We start from the raw sequence: 13920 nt of genomic DNA, 5'->3' as shown, positions 1-13920 counted from the left end.
TGAGACTTTCAGTTAAATTTTGTTTCTAAGTCTCCTTCTGTTGAGCTGTAGATTTAAAAAGCTAAAGCCACCCAGGTAGCTTGGTTCATCAGGAATGTGATAAGTTGTGCCACAAAATGCATCCCCTTGCCAAGCAGCAAACACGCAGAGATGTGAAAGGACATGTGTGCCTCCCAGTTAATGTCACCTTCACAGCTTCCATAGGTCATGGCACAAGAAGACATCCACTCCAAAATAAGATGCCGGGCAAAACGTTGATCCCATTCTGAATAATGCCACAGGCCCAGGGATAGCTGAGGAATTTAAAGGAAATGGAACAACAGGAAATAAGAAAAGTCCCCTTGTGGCCCTTTGGTGGTCACACAGCACTATATAGAGGAGTGATTCGATGGAGTTTCTAAATGACTGCCTGGCAGCAAACATTCCCATGGTCATTCTTGCCAACACAGGAACTATACAGATAGCAAACAGAAGAGCTGTGTTCCCAGGCACTGCAACAGAGACATCCACTGCAAATAAAATTACTTCCTGAAGATCCTTAAGGCCTGGACACACCATAACTGTCATAACTGGTAATTCATATCCTGAAGCAGGAACAAAACAATACCAGAAGAAGACTAAGAATCAAGCAACCTGGACAAGCACAGGCTAGAGTTTTGCCTGTGCTCTGGACTACCATTAATTATGAGGATAGGTGTAACCTAAAAGTCACTGTAAGGAAGGAGATCCACTCTGAGGAATCTTTGTCTGGCCTAGGGGATATATGAGAGACTAATTCCACCCAAATATCTCACTCATGCTGCCTCTAGAAGTCACAGGCTGAGTGTTTGGAGAAAGAGAGAGGATAATTTTATAGCCTCTTTTCTCACAATAAAGCCCCTGTAAGATCCCAGGAAAAACTTCTAGAAGCACCATCTCTGGTCAGGAAAGGAGAAGCTGGGCTGCCCTGACTGCAGCAGAATGGGAGCCACACTGGCCTGAGCAGCTCTCTCCAGAGGATGCTACAGGGCCATGCACACAGAGGATAGGACAAGGACAAGAAGAACTGGCTGGGGGACCCATGTGATAGTTTATCTCTCAAATAGCTCCTGCAGGATTCAGAGCAGGGCGTTTCGGGCTAATCTCTACATCCCCTCAGGGAACCTGAAGGATTACTGCTCTACATCTGCTCACATGGTTGGGCCCTACCTTGTCGAGGCGAGGGGAAGCACTGACAGCCACTCTCAGTTCTTTAATCAGTTTGGGATAAACAGCAATGGGCCCTGTCCACTGTGGCACAGCATCTCTTAACTGAGTCCCCTGCTTACAGGCCTGATGCGTTCTCTGAAGTCCTGTCTAGGGCAGGAATGTGCTTCATTGTTTATCAAGGGCTGGCTCCTGGCACCAGCTACAGAGAGTCACAGAGCAGCTTCCTTGACTATGTCAGGGGCAGGGAAAAGGTGACCACAGGAGTGGCTGGCTACCATCAGTACCTGAGCCTTTGACAACAGTGGAGCAGAGGTCCCTACAGTCACCGGTAATCCCCAGAGCCGTGCTTTCACCTATTAGCCCACGTCTCCCACATTCAGCTAACTTCACAGCAGTAAGGTCTGAAAAAGACCTGTGTGGACTGAGGAGTTTGTACGGTTAACCACGCACAAAAATCACCTACTTGCTTCTCTTTCTGCTTTCCTGTCCCTCCTGAGCATGTCTCTCACGAAGTTCACTGCTGCTCCAGGCACCTGCTTTACAGGACACATCGCTGAGCCCTCCTTTTCAGGACTGGGGATGCTGGTTTGGAGTCCAGCTCTGGCTGTCAGTGCCATCTGCTGGCTACTCTTTCCTTGACTGCTATGAAAACATGAAAATCTAAATAACGGACAGTCTTGCTATTTAGCCAGTCTACCCCCAACCCCTCAAACTCTGCTGTTCAAGCCATATCCACAGGGCTGACCTAAATCATTTAAAAGATGCACATGTCCAAAAAGGGAACATTACATTTAAAACATTTTATTAAATAATTTTACAAACAGGACAATACAGATCAGATTCTAAGACAAAGATTTTTAATTTATAATTATAATTTAAAAATAACTTAAGACTTTCTCATTTGAAGTCCTTTAACAGTTTCATAAATCATACTTGCAGTATATATACACACACATCTCAGGCTTCCACTGTACTTGTAAATAATATGCAGGCATGAAAGCCTTACAAACACCTCTGAATTATTTTAAAATTACCTGGGGCCAGATCAGTGGCCACAGACCTACTCAAGAACAAGTATTTTATAATCCATTTAGTTAACAGCACAGAAGTATCCATAGTAAAAAAAAATGCAATTAGATTTGTGTATACACCTGTATTACAGCGCATAATCCCACAGGGATAAGACCATTTCAGATCTACTTGCTGCATTCAGAAACCAGAGTACCTAATATAAGCACTACAATTCTTAAGTGCTATTACAGAAGAAAAAAAAAAAAAAAAAAAAAAAAAAAGGAAGTTTAAAGTCTCCAAGCTTTCTGGGACATGCAACAGAAACCCAAATAATTGTCCATATCACTACAGGTGTATTTCTTGACTGGGACATCCTCCGAAATTGACTTCAACAACAAACCAGATCAATGGTTTCAAAACTATTCAATGAATATTTTTTCATCCTGATTACTCTGTTTCTGCAAGTGTAACCCATATGTCTCCAGAGGAGACATCTCCAGCAGTGTAGTAAGTGATGTGAAATAATGCATGTCTTCACCTCACCTAGGTACCTTTGAGTAGCTCAGAGGAGAAACCAGCCTCCTCTTTAGGCAGCAGCTTACTATTTGCTCACCATCTGGACAAGAGATGGCAAGCTCCCAGTTATGACAACTACATGACTTAATGTAGACAGTATTTTGCCAGAAGGCCAGAGGTTTTTACTCTGCTTGTCTTCAATGGAAATACCAGACAGCTTGAGTTTAGCATTTCTGAACAATACACAAGGTCAATCATCTTGTCAGCAAGAGGTAAAAACATCTGGACAGCTGCTGATTTGCATGCAGTTTCACTCTCTGGAAATCTGAGACAAAAGATGGCTTCAATTCCTGCAGAGAGAACAAATTCTTCTATAAATTGGAAAATTGGCATAGATCCGTATTTGCTCTCATTTCAGAGGACTTTTACATGCAGCAGGTAGCAAAACCACACAAAAGCGTTACTAATACTATATGCAGCTGGACAGAACCACAAAGATCCTTAAGGAGCTGAATAACCATTTCTAAAGCAATAAATCCATCAGTCTTGTTAGGAACTTTCATGCAATGCCAAGACACATTATTGGGTACCCCAAAGCACATACTGCTACTTCAGCAATTAACAGCTCTGATGGCTTGTGTGATTAAAAGGAAAAGAATTTGTGAGTGCAGTGCTCTCATGTGCTTACCTGAAACACCTGGAGTTAGACAGTCTGGCCAGCACTTTGGAAACTACCTTCAATGGTTAGGCTTTGACAGCTACTATAAAAAACAGAAGTGAAAAGTATTTTAATGACAACTGGTTTATATCAAATGGATGTTAGCAAAATGATCGCAGTGCTGCTCATGCTGCTTTTTGAGACACAACTTACCTGGAAGGAGTAAATTTCTTTGCTGCAAGAAGAATAAGAGAAGGTATTAGCATTTCAAGATTAAAGCCCCCTCATGAAAACTTTTTCCTCTACTAAAAAACCCTCTCATTTAAGAATACCTGATAAAAAGCCATTATCTAGCAACAAATCTCACAGGCAGTTACTAGTATGTTGCCATAAGCCCCATCTCAAATTCCCATTTGCTGTCCCTGGCAGAAATTACCAATAAATAAAATGTCGCTTTTGCCCTCCTAATTCTTGTTATCTAAACATTTGGGGTTTTACTGTATTTGATTTTCAAATGTTTATCCAGAAGACAAACATGGCACATATGCAGGCTTCTTGAAAATAATTTTGGAATTTAAATATGGGAATTTTCACTTTTTCAAAAAGCAAGGTATTGGGATTTGGAGAGTTGGGTTTTTTTCCTCCACTGTAAATTTTGCAGGAAGGTAAGTAGATCCAGTGGACCCAATCCAATTGCTCACCTTTTCTTCGGATATGTCTTGCAAGCCAAAGGAGGAATGATGCCGTGGACAACAGAGAGGCACTTGTGGCTGCTACTCCTACAGAGATATAGCTGACTCGCTCAGAAGCTGAAAAGATGGAAAAGTTTCAGTGAGCTCAAGAGGCATGTGTGGTCTTTGAAGCTCTCTCTGCTTCTTCCTATTCCTTATGCACTTCATGATGAACCTTGCAGCTTGTAATCCTTAAGTTTTCTCTTGCCAAGACAGGACACATCCAGTGGACAAGGTAAAAAGATGCATACTAAAAATTATCTCACCCATTGCCAAAGCAATAGCAAGGCAACAAACTAGCTATAACAGAGTTTGACTAACCTCCAGCCTCACATGACAACTTAAGTTTATCTTAGTTTTCATGTTTCGGTTTATATTTTAATTCCAAGGATGTTCCCACTGAGGACAGTGACAGAGCTCTTACAGCCTTGAATGGAAAGGTGAGGCCGAGACTTTTGCAAAATTACAGCCTCTGACAGAAAAAGTCTGTGAGGTCTTTTGGCTGAGAACCCAAGAATCTATCACAACAAATTAATACACCTATAAACTTTTCAACTGAGAAACATACTTATGAATGGAGACTTCCCCACAAGGTTCAGTTTCTCTGGAAAAGATTTTTTTCTTTATTCATATGGGAAAAGCTCAACGTGAGAAATGTTTAAATTAAAAAACAAACAACAAAACCCAAAATATGGTTGCAGATTTTATTTTTGGATTAGAAACCAACACTTTTCAATGAGACCTTTTAGGAATTTTCCCCTCCTCTATTTTCAAGAAATGTACTGAGCAACTCTGTTGGGCTTTTAAATTCATGCACACCACTAGAAGTTCTAACTCACTGGTGGTCTTTTTTTACCTCTTCCACCCTTCTATACATCACTTGACTAGAAACCCAGTGCCACCTTTTTCTGCAGCTAGTCACAGGTAAATTACCTTCACATGTGGGCAGACTTGCACTCCAGTTTCCTGAATGACTACACTCAAGAACATGAAAACCATTCAGCATCCATCCTTCCAGACAGCTGAAGTGGCATGCTGTGTTGTACGTGAAGTTCCCAGCACTATGTGAGCAATCCATAGAGCCTTTCTCAGGGGAGCTCAGTGGTTCACACTGTACAACTGAAATGCAGAAATAAATGGTTAAGAATCATCAAGGACTTTCCTGTCTTTGGCCCTATTTTTTGCACTAATGTACACTGTATTTTTAAATTCTTTTGACTTTGGGATGGGAACAGTTCTAAGGCAGGGCAAGTCACAGGGGAAATCAAGAGACACAGCACAGAGTTTAGGTTGCAGCCATGACCCTGCAGGAATATGAATTTCAGTGTGTTGTCCAGTGACAAGAAACTGTATTTGTAACCCAGTAAGTCCTACCTCTGCATACTGGTGCTGACTCTGACCACTGTCCCTGTGCTGTGCACTCAATGCTGGATGGGCCATCCAGAATGTAGCCCTCACTGCAGCGGAAATCACAACGTGAGCCATAGGCAAGATCTGCAGGAGCGTGGTCACAGGTCACAAAGCCTTCTGGCCAGGTTACAGCCTCACACCGCACAGCTGCAACACACAGATCACAAGCGCGGTCAGCACAGATGCCTCAGGAATTCAACATGGCAATGCGGACAGCCCCAAGTGCTCAAGTGAGCCAGGATAAGGAAAGGTACCTGCACAGGATGGCTGCTGCCTGTCCCAAGCCCCAGAAGGCCCACACTGCAGTGTGGCTGGTCCTGTCAGGGTAAATCCTTCTTCACAGGTGAACTCGCAGGTGGCACCCCAGGTGAGCTCCACAGAAGGATGGGAGCAGTTCACAGCACCATGAAGAGGCATTTCTAAGGCAGGACAGGTTACAGCTGAAAGGCATAAGAAACAGCACAGAGCTTAGCTTGTGTAGGTCAAGTCAAACACTCTTTTAGCTGACAAGAGGACATGCTCTGTCTCAAGCTGTGCCCTACAGAGCCAAAACACTTCCTTTCAGACCTAGCAGTGTCTCAGGGAACAGCGATTTTGGCATGCTGCACAGTGCAACCAGAACCCTTAAATATGCACTTAAAGCATTGCAAGCTATACTGAGACTGGCTTTGGATTATGCAGTCCACTAGCGGAGTATAAACAGACACTGGTTCCCATTCAGGGTGTAGGGAATAAAGTTCCCGTCAGAACACTCCACCGCAAAAGCCTGTTGTCATATGTGTTGCAGACACAGTTCCCAAGTGTTCCTTATCACCCTGCACTGCTGTTTCCTTTAATACAAGAGGCTTAATGATCCCCATCACAAGATCTGCTTATGAAGAGTGCTATAAACACAGAGGATGACTGTTACTCCTTGACTGTACTTAAATGAGGAAGTTTCTTCAGACTATTCAAGCTACTGTAAGCTTTGACTGATGGCTTCCAACCCAGTAAGTCCTACCTCTGCATACTGGTGCTGACTCTGACCACTGTCCCTGTGCTGTGCACTCAATGCTGGATGGGCCATCCAGAATGTAGCCCTCACTGCAGCGGAAATCACAACGTGAGCCATAGGCAAGATCTGCAGGAGCGTGGTCACAGGTCACAAAGCCTTCTGGCCAGGTTACAGCCTCACACCACACAGCTGCAACACACAGATCACAAGCGCGGTCAGCACAGATGCCTCAGGAATTCAACATGGCAATGCGGACAGCCCCAAGTGCTCAAGTGAGCCAGGATAAGGAAAGATACCTGCACAGGATGGCTGCTGCCTGTCCCAAGCCCCAGAAGACCCACACTGCAGTGTGGCTGGTCCTGTCAGGGTAAATCCTTCTTCACAGGTGAACTCGCAGGTGGCACCCCAGGTGAGCTCCACAGAAGGATGGGAGCAGTTCACAGCACCATGAAGAGGCATTTCTAAGGCAGGACAGGTTACAGCTGAAAGGCATAAGAGACAGCATAGAGCTTAGCTTGGAGCAAACCATAACAAGTTGAGGGTTGTTTTTCAGAGTTGTTTTGTTTTGTTGGGTTTTTTTTGTTTGGGATGTTTTGGGCTTTTTTCTCTCTTTCCTGAAACTCAGCAACATATCTACTAAAAGGAAGCAGCTTTAGAAAGATGTGCTATGCTGCCATTTCAGAAAGGAGACAGGAGTGGAAAGAATCTCAAAATGGAAGACTGACACTTAAGGCAAGGACATGAATTCATCTGAAGCTCACGACAGCAACTATTTACAATCTAAAATATTCCTTAGTTTGACTGCTATGTTTGATGCTATTTTCCTCAAACAGCATTTTAGACTGAACACCTCAAAAAGTCCCTACAGTCAGGAGTATCTGGTCTGGTGTGAGCAGTCTCACAGCTAGATTATCTCCATTCCCTGATTCCCACTAAGGAAGGGAAAGTCTTCCCCTACATGGAAATCTAGACCAGGGCCAGAACACTCATCCTGTTCATTTCACCTCTTCAGGAATAGAGACCTGCATGCTGCAACAAAATAGCACTTTCATCATGTAATTAATTCCACAAAGGAATGAGCCAGAACTTCAGTTTGTCACTACTAATAGAGCGACACTGAAGTTTAAAGATACATATAATGTAGAAAGCTCACCTTTGCATGCTGCAAGGGGGGCAGACCAGACCCCAGAAGAGGTACAGTACACAGATTCCAATGCAGTCAATTCATAGCCTTCCTCACACTGAACTGTGCAGGATGAGTTGTAGCTGAAGTTCTCCAGTGGATGGTTGCACATGAGGCTCCCATGATCAGGTTTCTCTAGTGGATCACAGCTCTCAACTTCAAAGAAACACCAGATATACAGTCAGTCTCATTGGCTGAGCTGGTAAATCAACAAGTCAGCCATACTGAAGACTGACTAGCACGAGCATTGCCCTGGCTGAAAAGCAGGACGGATAATCTTACCGAACTCGCATTCTGGCCCATAGAATCCAGGGTTACAATTGCAGCTGTGATTGTTAATAGTCTCTATGCATTCTCCATGGCCACTGCAGAGAGATGGGTTGCAAGAAGCTGGGGAAAAATAAAAAAGAAAAAATATAGCAACTTCTAAAAGAATCAGCAATGGCCACTAATGAAACCTGGCTAGCACTTTGCTTATGTTTCTGGCACTAAACAAGCATTTTGCATAGCAAAAGAAAAGCAGGGGGTTTAGTCCATAAGATTACCCTGTCATTTTACAAAAGGATTTCAGAGAAAAATACCCTTGACAGACTAGCTCACAGTGAAAGGATTCTACTGGCTGGAAACTCCATGACCCACTTGTTCTCAGGTAGATATTAGCAATATTTAAAATGCAAAAGGAACAATATATTATGGCATAGGTAGAAATCCTCAACAGGTCCATTCTTCACGAGCTCACCACAACTCTAATTTCGCTGATATTTGACTTTGATTTTTTTTTTTTTTTGCCTTAACCACCTCTATACAAAGTAGCTTAGACTCTACACACAGTGTCTAATCTAATCCAATGATCTAGAATCAGCAGACAGATGCATCCTAAAGGGCAATTCTGATCTAGCTGAGACACCCACTTGAGAGTGGGATGAAAGTCACCATCCTGAAGAGCCTGTTTCTCTTCACTGATTATAGAGGTCTGGTGACCTGCTCACAAAAGATGTATAATATTCTGGGAGCTAAAAGGTAAGCGAGATCAATCCAGCTCTTGGAATAAGAACAGTCTCAGCTCTGTAGCAAGAATAATCATATAAGTGCTTATAAACAACTCATCCCACCCATCACCTCATCTCCACAAAGGCATACTAGAATAGCCTTTATCACACCATACCTGTGTAGCACAAGGCGACCTTCTTTTTCTCACACTGTTCATCATTCCATTTTCCATCATCCTTTCCTCTTTTAATGTAGATTTCAACGCAGTCCTCGTTATTCCCTTTGCCATTTGGCTCACCTGAAGCCCAGTTTTCTGCCTCTTCCGTCAGTTCTTTGTTAGTTCCAATCCAGGTCCATATCTCATTAATTTTTCTGATTCCAATCCAGTAGTAACCCGGATTGAAGGGCAAGAAGTTATTGAGATAGTTGATTTCCTCCTTATTCTGAATGGCAACCATGTTAGTATATCTCTTTTTGCACCACAGCTCTGCTTCCCTGTAGGTCATGTTTGTGTCTGAATAATGGTATGTCCAAGCATTTGCCCCCTGCAGTAGTGTAAGTCCTAGAATGAAAAGATGTAAAAAAATTGGTGTCTGATGTTTACATACCCTCTTCTAGAGAGGAGGCAAAAGTTCTACAACCATTGCAAACTTGTCCATCTCTGAAACTAGATAAAAGGTGTCAGTTGTTTTAGAAACAATCAATTGGCAAGCTTCAAAACAGGCATGTCAGCATTAAGTGCAGGGACTTCAGCCTGTCCAATCACACAAAGGTTTTTCTGTGTGAACCTAGCCTCAAGTTAATGAGGTCAGGCTCAAAAATTCCATTTAATTCTAAGCTCAGACAGAGCAGTCACACTAATATTACTATCCAATTAGTTTTTTACACAGAGAACAATCACTTACCATAAGTAAGAAGAGATAGAAACCACAAGCAAATCATGTTTCCGAGTTTTTCTTTTAAGCAGATGGCTATGAGAGATCAAAGGAACACATTTGTAAAGAACAAACACTGACTTTTTACAATTCAGTATAAAATACTGTCTATGCAATCTTTTCTACATTTTAACAATTATTCTAAAGACTTAAACAAGGTTTCCATTTTTAGGAAATTATTAATTTTAAACCAGTTCTTAATATTGAAATCGCTTTGAAATGTAAACAGATTTTAAAGAACACCAACACAGAATTCCATCTGTCCTATTTTCCTTTAGCTGAGCAATGAAACAGAGAAACACACTCTGTTTATACTCACAGGTTGTGGTGGCCAGGTGGCAAAAGTCTTCTGTAGTATTTCTCAGGGTCTGCTTTCAGTTGCTAAGTTGCTGAATAAGGACTTGAAGAATAAGTTCAGCTCCAAGTGTCTGGACTGCGTAATCCCCTGCCTTTACAGCCTTTTATTCTCTCAACTGGCCTGTCCTCCATGACATGGGAAATTCCACGTGGAAAAGCATTTCTTGGAAAATCCAAGGATTTGGCACTCCCACACATTAAGCCTGATGCTTCCCGTTGGCAAATCAGCCATCCCACAAAGACACACTGTGCTGACAAACTGCCAAGTGCTACATTACATAGTTTTACTGACAGCAACACACAATTACAGGATACAAGGAAAGAGTGAGATGGTTAGAGTTAGTTGTATGAATGATAAAGGCTCCAACTTTTTACCTAGCATACTGTTTTGCAAGGGGGTGCCAGTTCTCAGTGAGAAAGGCACTGACACTCAAAGCTGCTTAACTGAGCAAAAGATGGAAATTGCAGCATTGGACAAGCCATTCCTTGTGGACCACAGCCCACTGTACAGAGTTCTTATCTGTGATAAGGTCTGCCAGCCCCATGATTGCTAGTACTCTTCTAGAGTCTTGCTCACAATACAGATTCATCAGTCACTCATAGCAGTCAAGCTTGGAATGTGAACTTAGCTTTAAATAGTCCCTTGGACTGTATGCTCCAATATCCTTACCTCAACAGAGTTACAATTCCTGGACAGGTGTGTATAATATTTTAGATGGACAAGACAATACACTAGTTTTGTACTGAATTAATGCACATTCATTGTGTATACACTGATTAATTATACTACTGCATAGAGCAGTCACACAGTGTCCATGGTACAGAGGCATATGCCTGAGTAATTGTGGACACTTTGCTATAGTGAGTTGGTAAGCAGTCGCAGGCTATTCAGAGTACACCAATATACATGAGAAGGCAGTAAGCATGAAGATCACCAATTCCTTGAACAATAGTATTCTGGCAGCACGACTACACTCCACTCCTTGATCCTCATGCATATCTTCACATGTATACCACTTCGGTGATAAGGCAATTGACTTGCCATGGTATGTACAGAAATAGATTTGGGTATTCTCACTTAAGAGAATACCCAAATATTCACTTCTCACTTCTCTACAGGACATCTCAAAAGTACTGCTGAGGGCTACAAGTAGGGAATAGGCAACATGAGTAATAGACACATTAGCTTGGTCCTTAACCCTGTGCAAAGACATGACACTAGATGCTTGTTGCAGATTCCATATTCCCCAGCACTCCCAATCTTGGTCAATATAAAGTGGTATTATTTCCTTGCACCCTGATCAGCCATGTCACCCCACCCTTTGTTCCATGTTCACTCAGGCACTTACTGTGGAGGCTGCACCAGGCAGTCCAGTTGCCAAACTGGTATTCCAAGCACGATGTTTCACCATTGTTGGTGAGGTTTAGCAAGGCTAAACATAGAATCATAGAATAGTTAGGGTTGTAAAGGATCTTAAGATCATCTAGCTCCAAACCCCCAGCCATGGGCAGGGACACCTCACACTAAACTATGCCACCCAAGGCTTCGTCCAACCTGGCCTTGAACACCGCCAGGGATGGAGCACTCACAACCTCCCTGGGCAACCCATTCCAGTGCCTCACCACCCTCACAGAAAAGAATTTCTTCCTTATATCCAATCTAAACTTCCCCTATTTAAGTTTGAACCCGTTACCCCTTGTCCTGTCACTACAGTCCCTGATGAATAGTCCATCCCCAGCATCCTTGTAGGCCCCCTTCAGATACTGGTAGGCTGCTATGAGGTCTCCACGCAGCCTTCTCTTCTCCAGGCTGAACAGCCCCAACTTTCTCAGCCTGTCTTCATATGGGAGGTGCTCCAGTCCCCTGATCATCCTCGTGGCCCTCCTCTGGATTTGTTCCAACAGTTCCATGTCCTTTTTATGTTGAGAACACCACAACTGCACACAATACTCCAAGTGAGGTCTCACAAGAGCAGAGTAGAGGGGCAGGATCACCTCCTTTGACCTGCTGGTCACGCTCCTCTTGATGCAGCCCAGGATACGGTTGGCTTTCTGGGCTGCGAGCGCACAGTGCTGGCTCATGTTCATTTTCTCATCTACCAACACTCCCAAGTCCTTCTCCGCAGGGCTGCTCTGAATCTCTTCTCTATGCAAAGAACTTGATGAGCGTTGTCAGCGATAGGAGGACATAGGGTAGCACCCGCTTCATATCTGTAAAGCATAGTTATAGCATATACAATGCATGTTGGAGTTCTGATTTTGGAGCCTCAGCCTGTTCTTACAGAATAAAAATCAGTGGCTCTTGTATTCCAACCTAATAACTCAGCTGGTATCAATTTCCACTTTTTTCCACAAAAAAATATTTGTCAAGTAGCCATATCTTAATCTCTGCCCAAAGGAATCCACCACAGAAAAGAAGATAGAGTATGTTCCAAAACAACTTCAGTTACTATCAAAATAGACGAGCTTACTAGAAATCGCAACAATTACAACTAGAAAGCATGTCAAAACCAGTTACTGAATAGAGTGGGGATTAAAAACAACATACCGAATATTTGTAAAGAGAGGAATGCTTTCTAGCAGGTGTGAACTAGCAAAGCTAGAAACACAAACTATCAAGAAACTCTGGAAAGATGACGCTAACTTTTGGCTATGTCACAGTCTTACTTTAAAAGCCCAGGTGTGGGCTAGCCTTGCTTAGAACAACCAGACTTTCAGAGACTTCCAGGTAGCACCAAATCACGACAAATCTTTTTTTAACCTCAGAGACTCATCTGTAAATTGGGAATTAAAACAATTCCTGTCTGTCAACCTTTCTGTCTGTGCTCTTCAGATTGTAAGCCCACATAACACAGACTGGTACTTTTAATGAACATGTACAGTACACCATGCAGCAGGGCCTAATTTCACAGAGGTTCTGTAAAAATTATCCTGATACAAACTAATAACTAGTTTTGATAGAGGAGCCTTATTTTTTTCCCCTCAAACATTGACTGGCTGTTATAATTGTATATACAGAAAAATTATAGACAACTCCAGAACAGTTTAAATCCTCTCTGGAGCCAGGAGGCAGAAAATCCTACACCTTTTCCTGGAGATTCGCTTTTCCAAGTCATTTTATGAGCTTTCTGCTCGTAAGTGCTCATCCCTGTCACAGCAGAAGCTCTGAAGCTGAGTGGAGAAAACTTTATCAGAATTGCTTCACCAGTGGAATCTCCGGAGGAAGGAAGAGAGTATTTCAGCATTTACAATAGTCTTCCTTCACAGGGGCTGTCTCAGACCTCTTGTCTGCAGCAGATAAAAACCCACACATACAAAGAAAGCCCATAACCAAAACCACCAAAGCCTAAAAGCAATATGCCTGTAAAAACTCCAGCCTAAATATAGACTCTTTTTGTTGGCAGTATTCCTCTATGCATCACTGACATGGGGCTCTCTTTGGTTTTTCCCAGGGAATTCTGCCGTTCACTTATTATTTTTATCACCTTTTAACGTAGTGGAAGATGAGTATAAACACAAAGTTTACAGAAAAAAAAGAGAAAACCTGAAAAGCATTTTCAAAAGCACAAAACTGAGAAGTTTAAATTTCTTTAAAGTCAAAGGTGCATAAAAACTTCAACCCTGTTATCACAAAAAATACTTGATACAGTTACTAGGTTGAACTGCAGATGTTCAAGCTAGAAATATCATCCAGCATGCCTCTTAGCTGGTTTCCATGTTACTGATTTATCCTCCCAGTTATTTCACATTTATGCTTTCTTTTCTTCCTTTGCCAGTAGATTTGAGAATACAAGAGCCTTGTTTCTTGAGCTGTTCTGAGCTGGGTGCAGCTGTCCACTCTTGCATGAACACAGACATAGTTCCTTAAAATTAATCCAATTCCTCTCTGTCAGAAACACAGGAGACTCCAAACCTAAATCAAGTCAAACTTTTAGAAATGCTGAACG

The 13920-nt window shown here is 42.5% G+C and overlaps 1 protein-coding gene across 2 annotated transcripts; it reads right to left on the bottom strand.

Moving 5' to 3' along the window:
• Positions 1 to 1767: 1767 nt before the first annotated feature.
• Positions 1768 to 11897, bottom strand: LOC308223942 (E-selectin-like). Of its 2 annotated transcripts, XM_080623471.1 has the most exons (15): positions 11323 to 11897; positions 9936 to 10260; positions 9587 to 9652; positions 8857 to 9243; positions 7974 to 8081; positions 7662 to 7847; positions 6805 to 6990; positions 6515 to 6697; positions 5769 to 5954; positions 5479 to 5661; positions 5038 to 5223; positions 4075 to 4182; positions 3587 to 3608; positions 3404 to 3476; positions 1768 to 3065 (listed from the first exon to the last, which is right to left on the bottom strand). In XM_080623471.1, exons 3-14 carry the CDS (start codon positions 9621 to 9623, stop codon positions 3419 to 3421), a joined length of 1830 nt encoding a protein of 609 aa, XP_080479597.1. In that variant the 5' UTR covers positions 9624 to 9652; positions 9936 to 10260; positions 11323 to 11897; the 3' UTR covers positions 1768 to 3065; positions 3404 to 3418. The 2 variants fall into 2 exon arrangements, with proteins under 2 accessions (XP_080479597.1, XP_080479598.1); XM_080623472.1 differs by lacking the exon at positions 6515 to 6697.
• Positions 11898 to 13920: the final 2023 nt, after the last annotated feature.

This window comes from Psittacula echo (genome assembly GCF_963264785.1).
Source record: "Psittacula echo genome assembly, chromosome: 7".
NCBI lineage: Eukaryota > Metazoa > Chordata > Aves > Psittaciformes > Psittacidae > Psittacula > Psittacula echo.
Note: the sequence above shows the minus strand (reverse complement) of the source record. Positions and strands in the feature narration are given on the sequence as shown.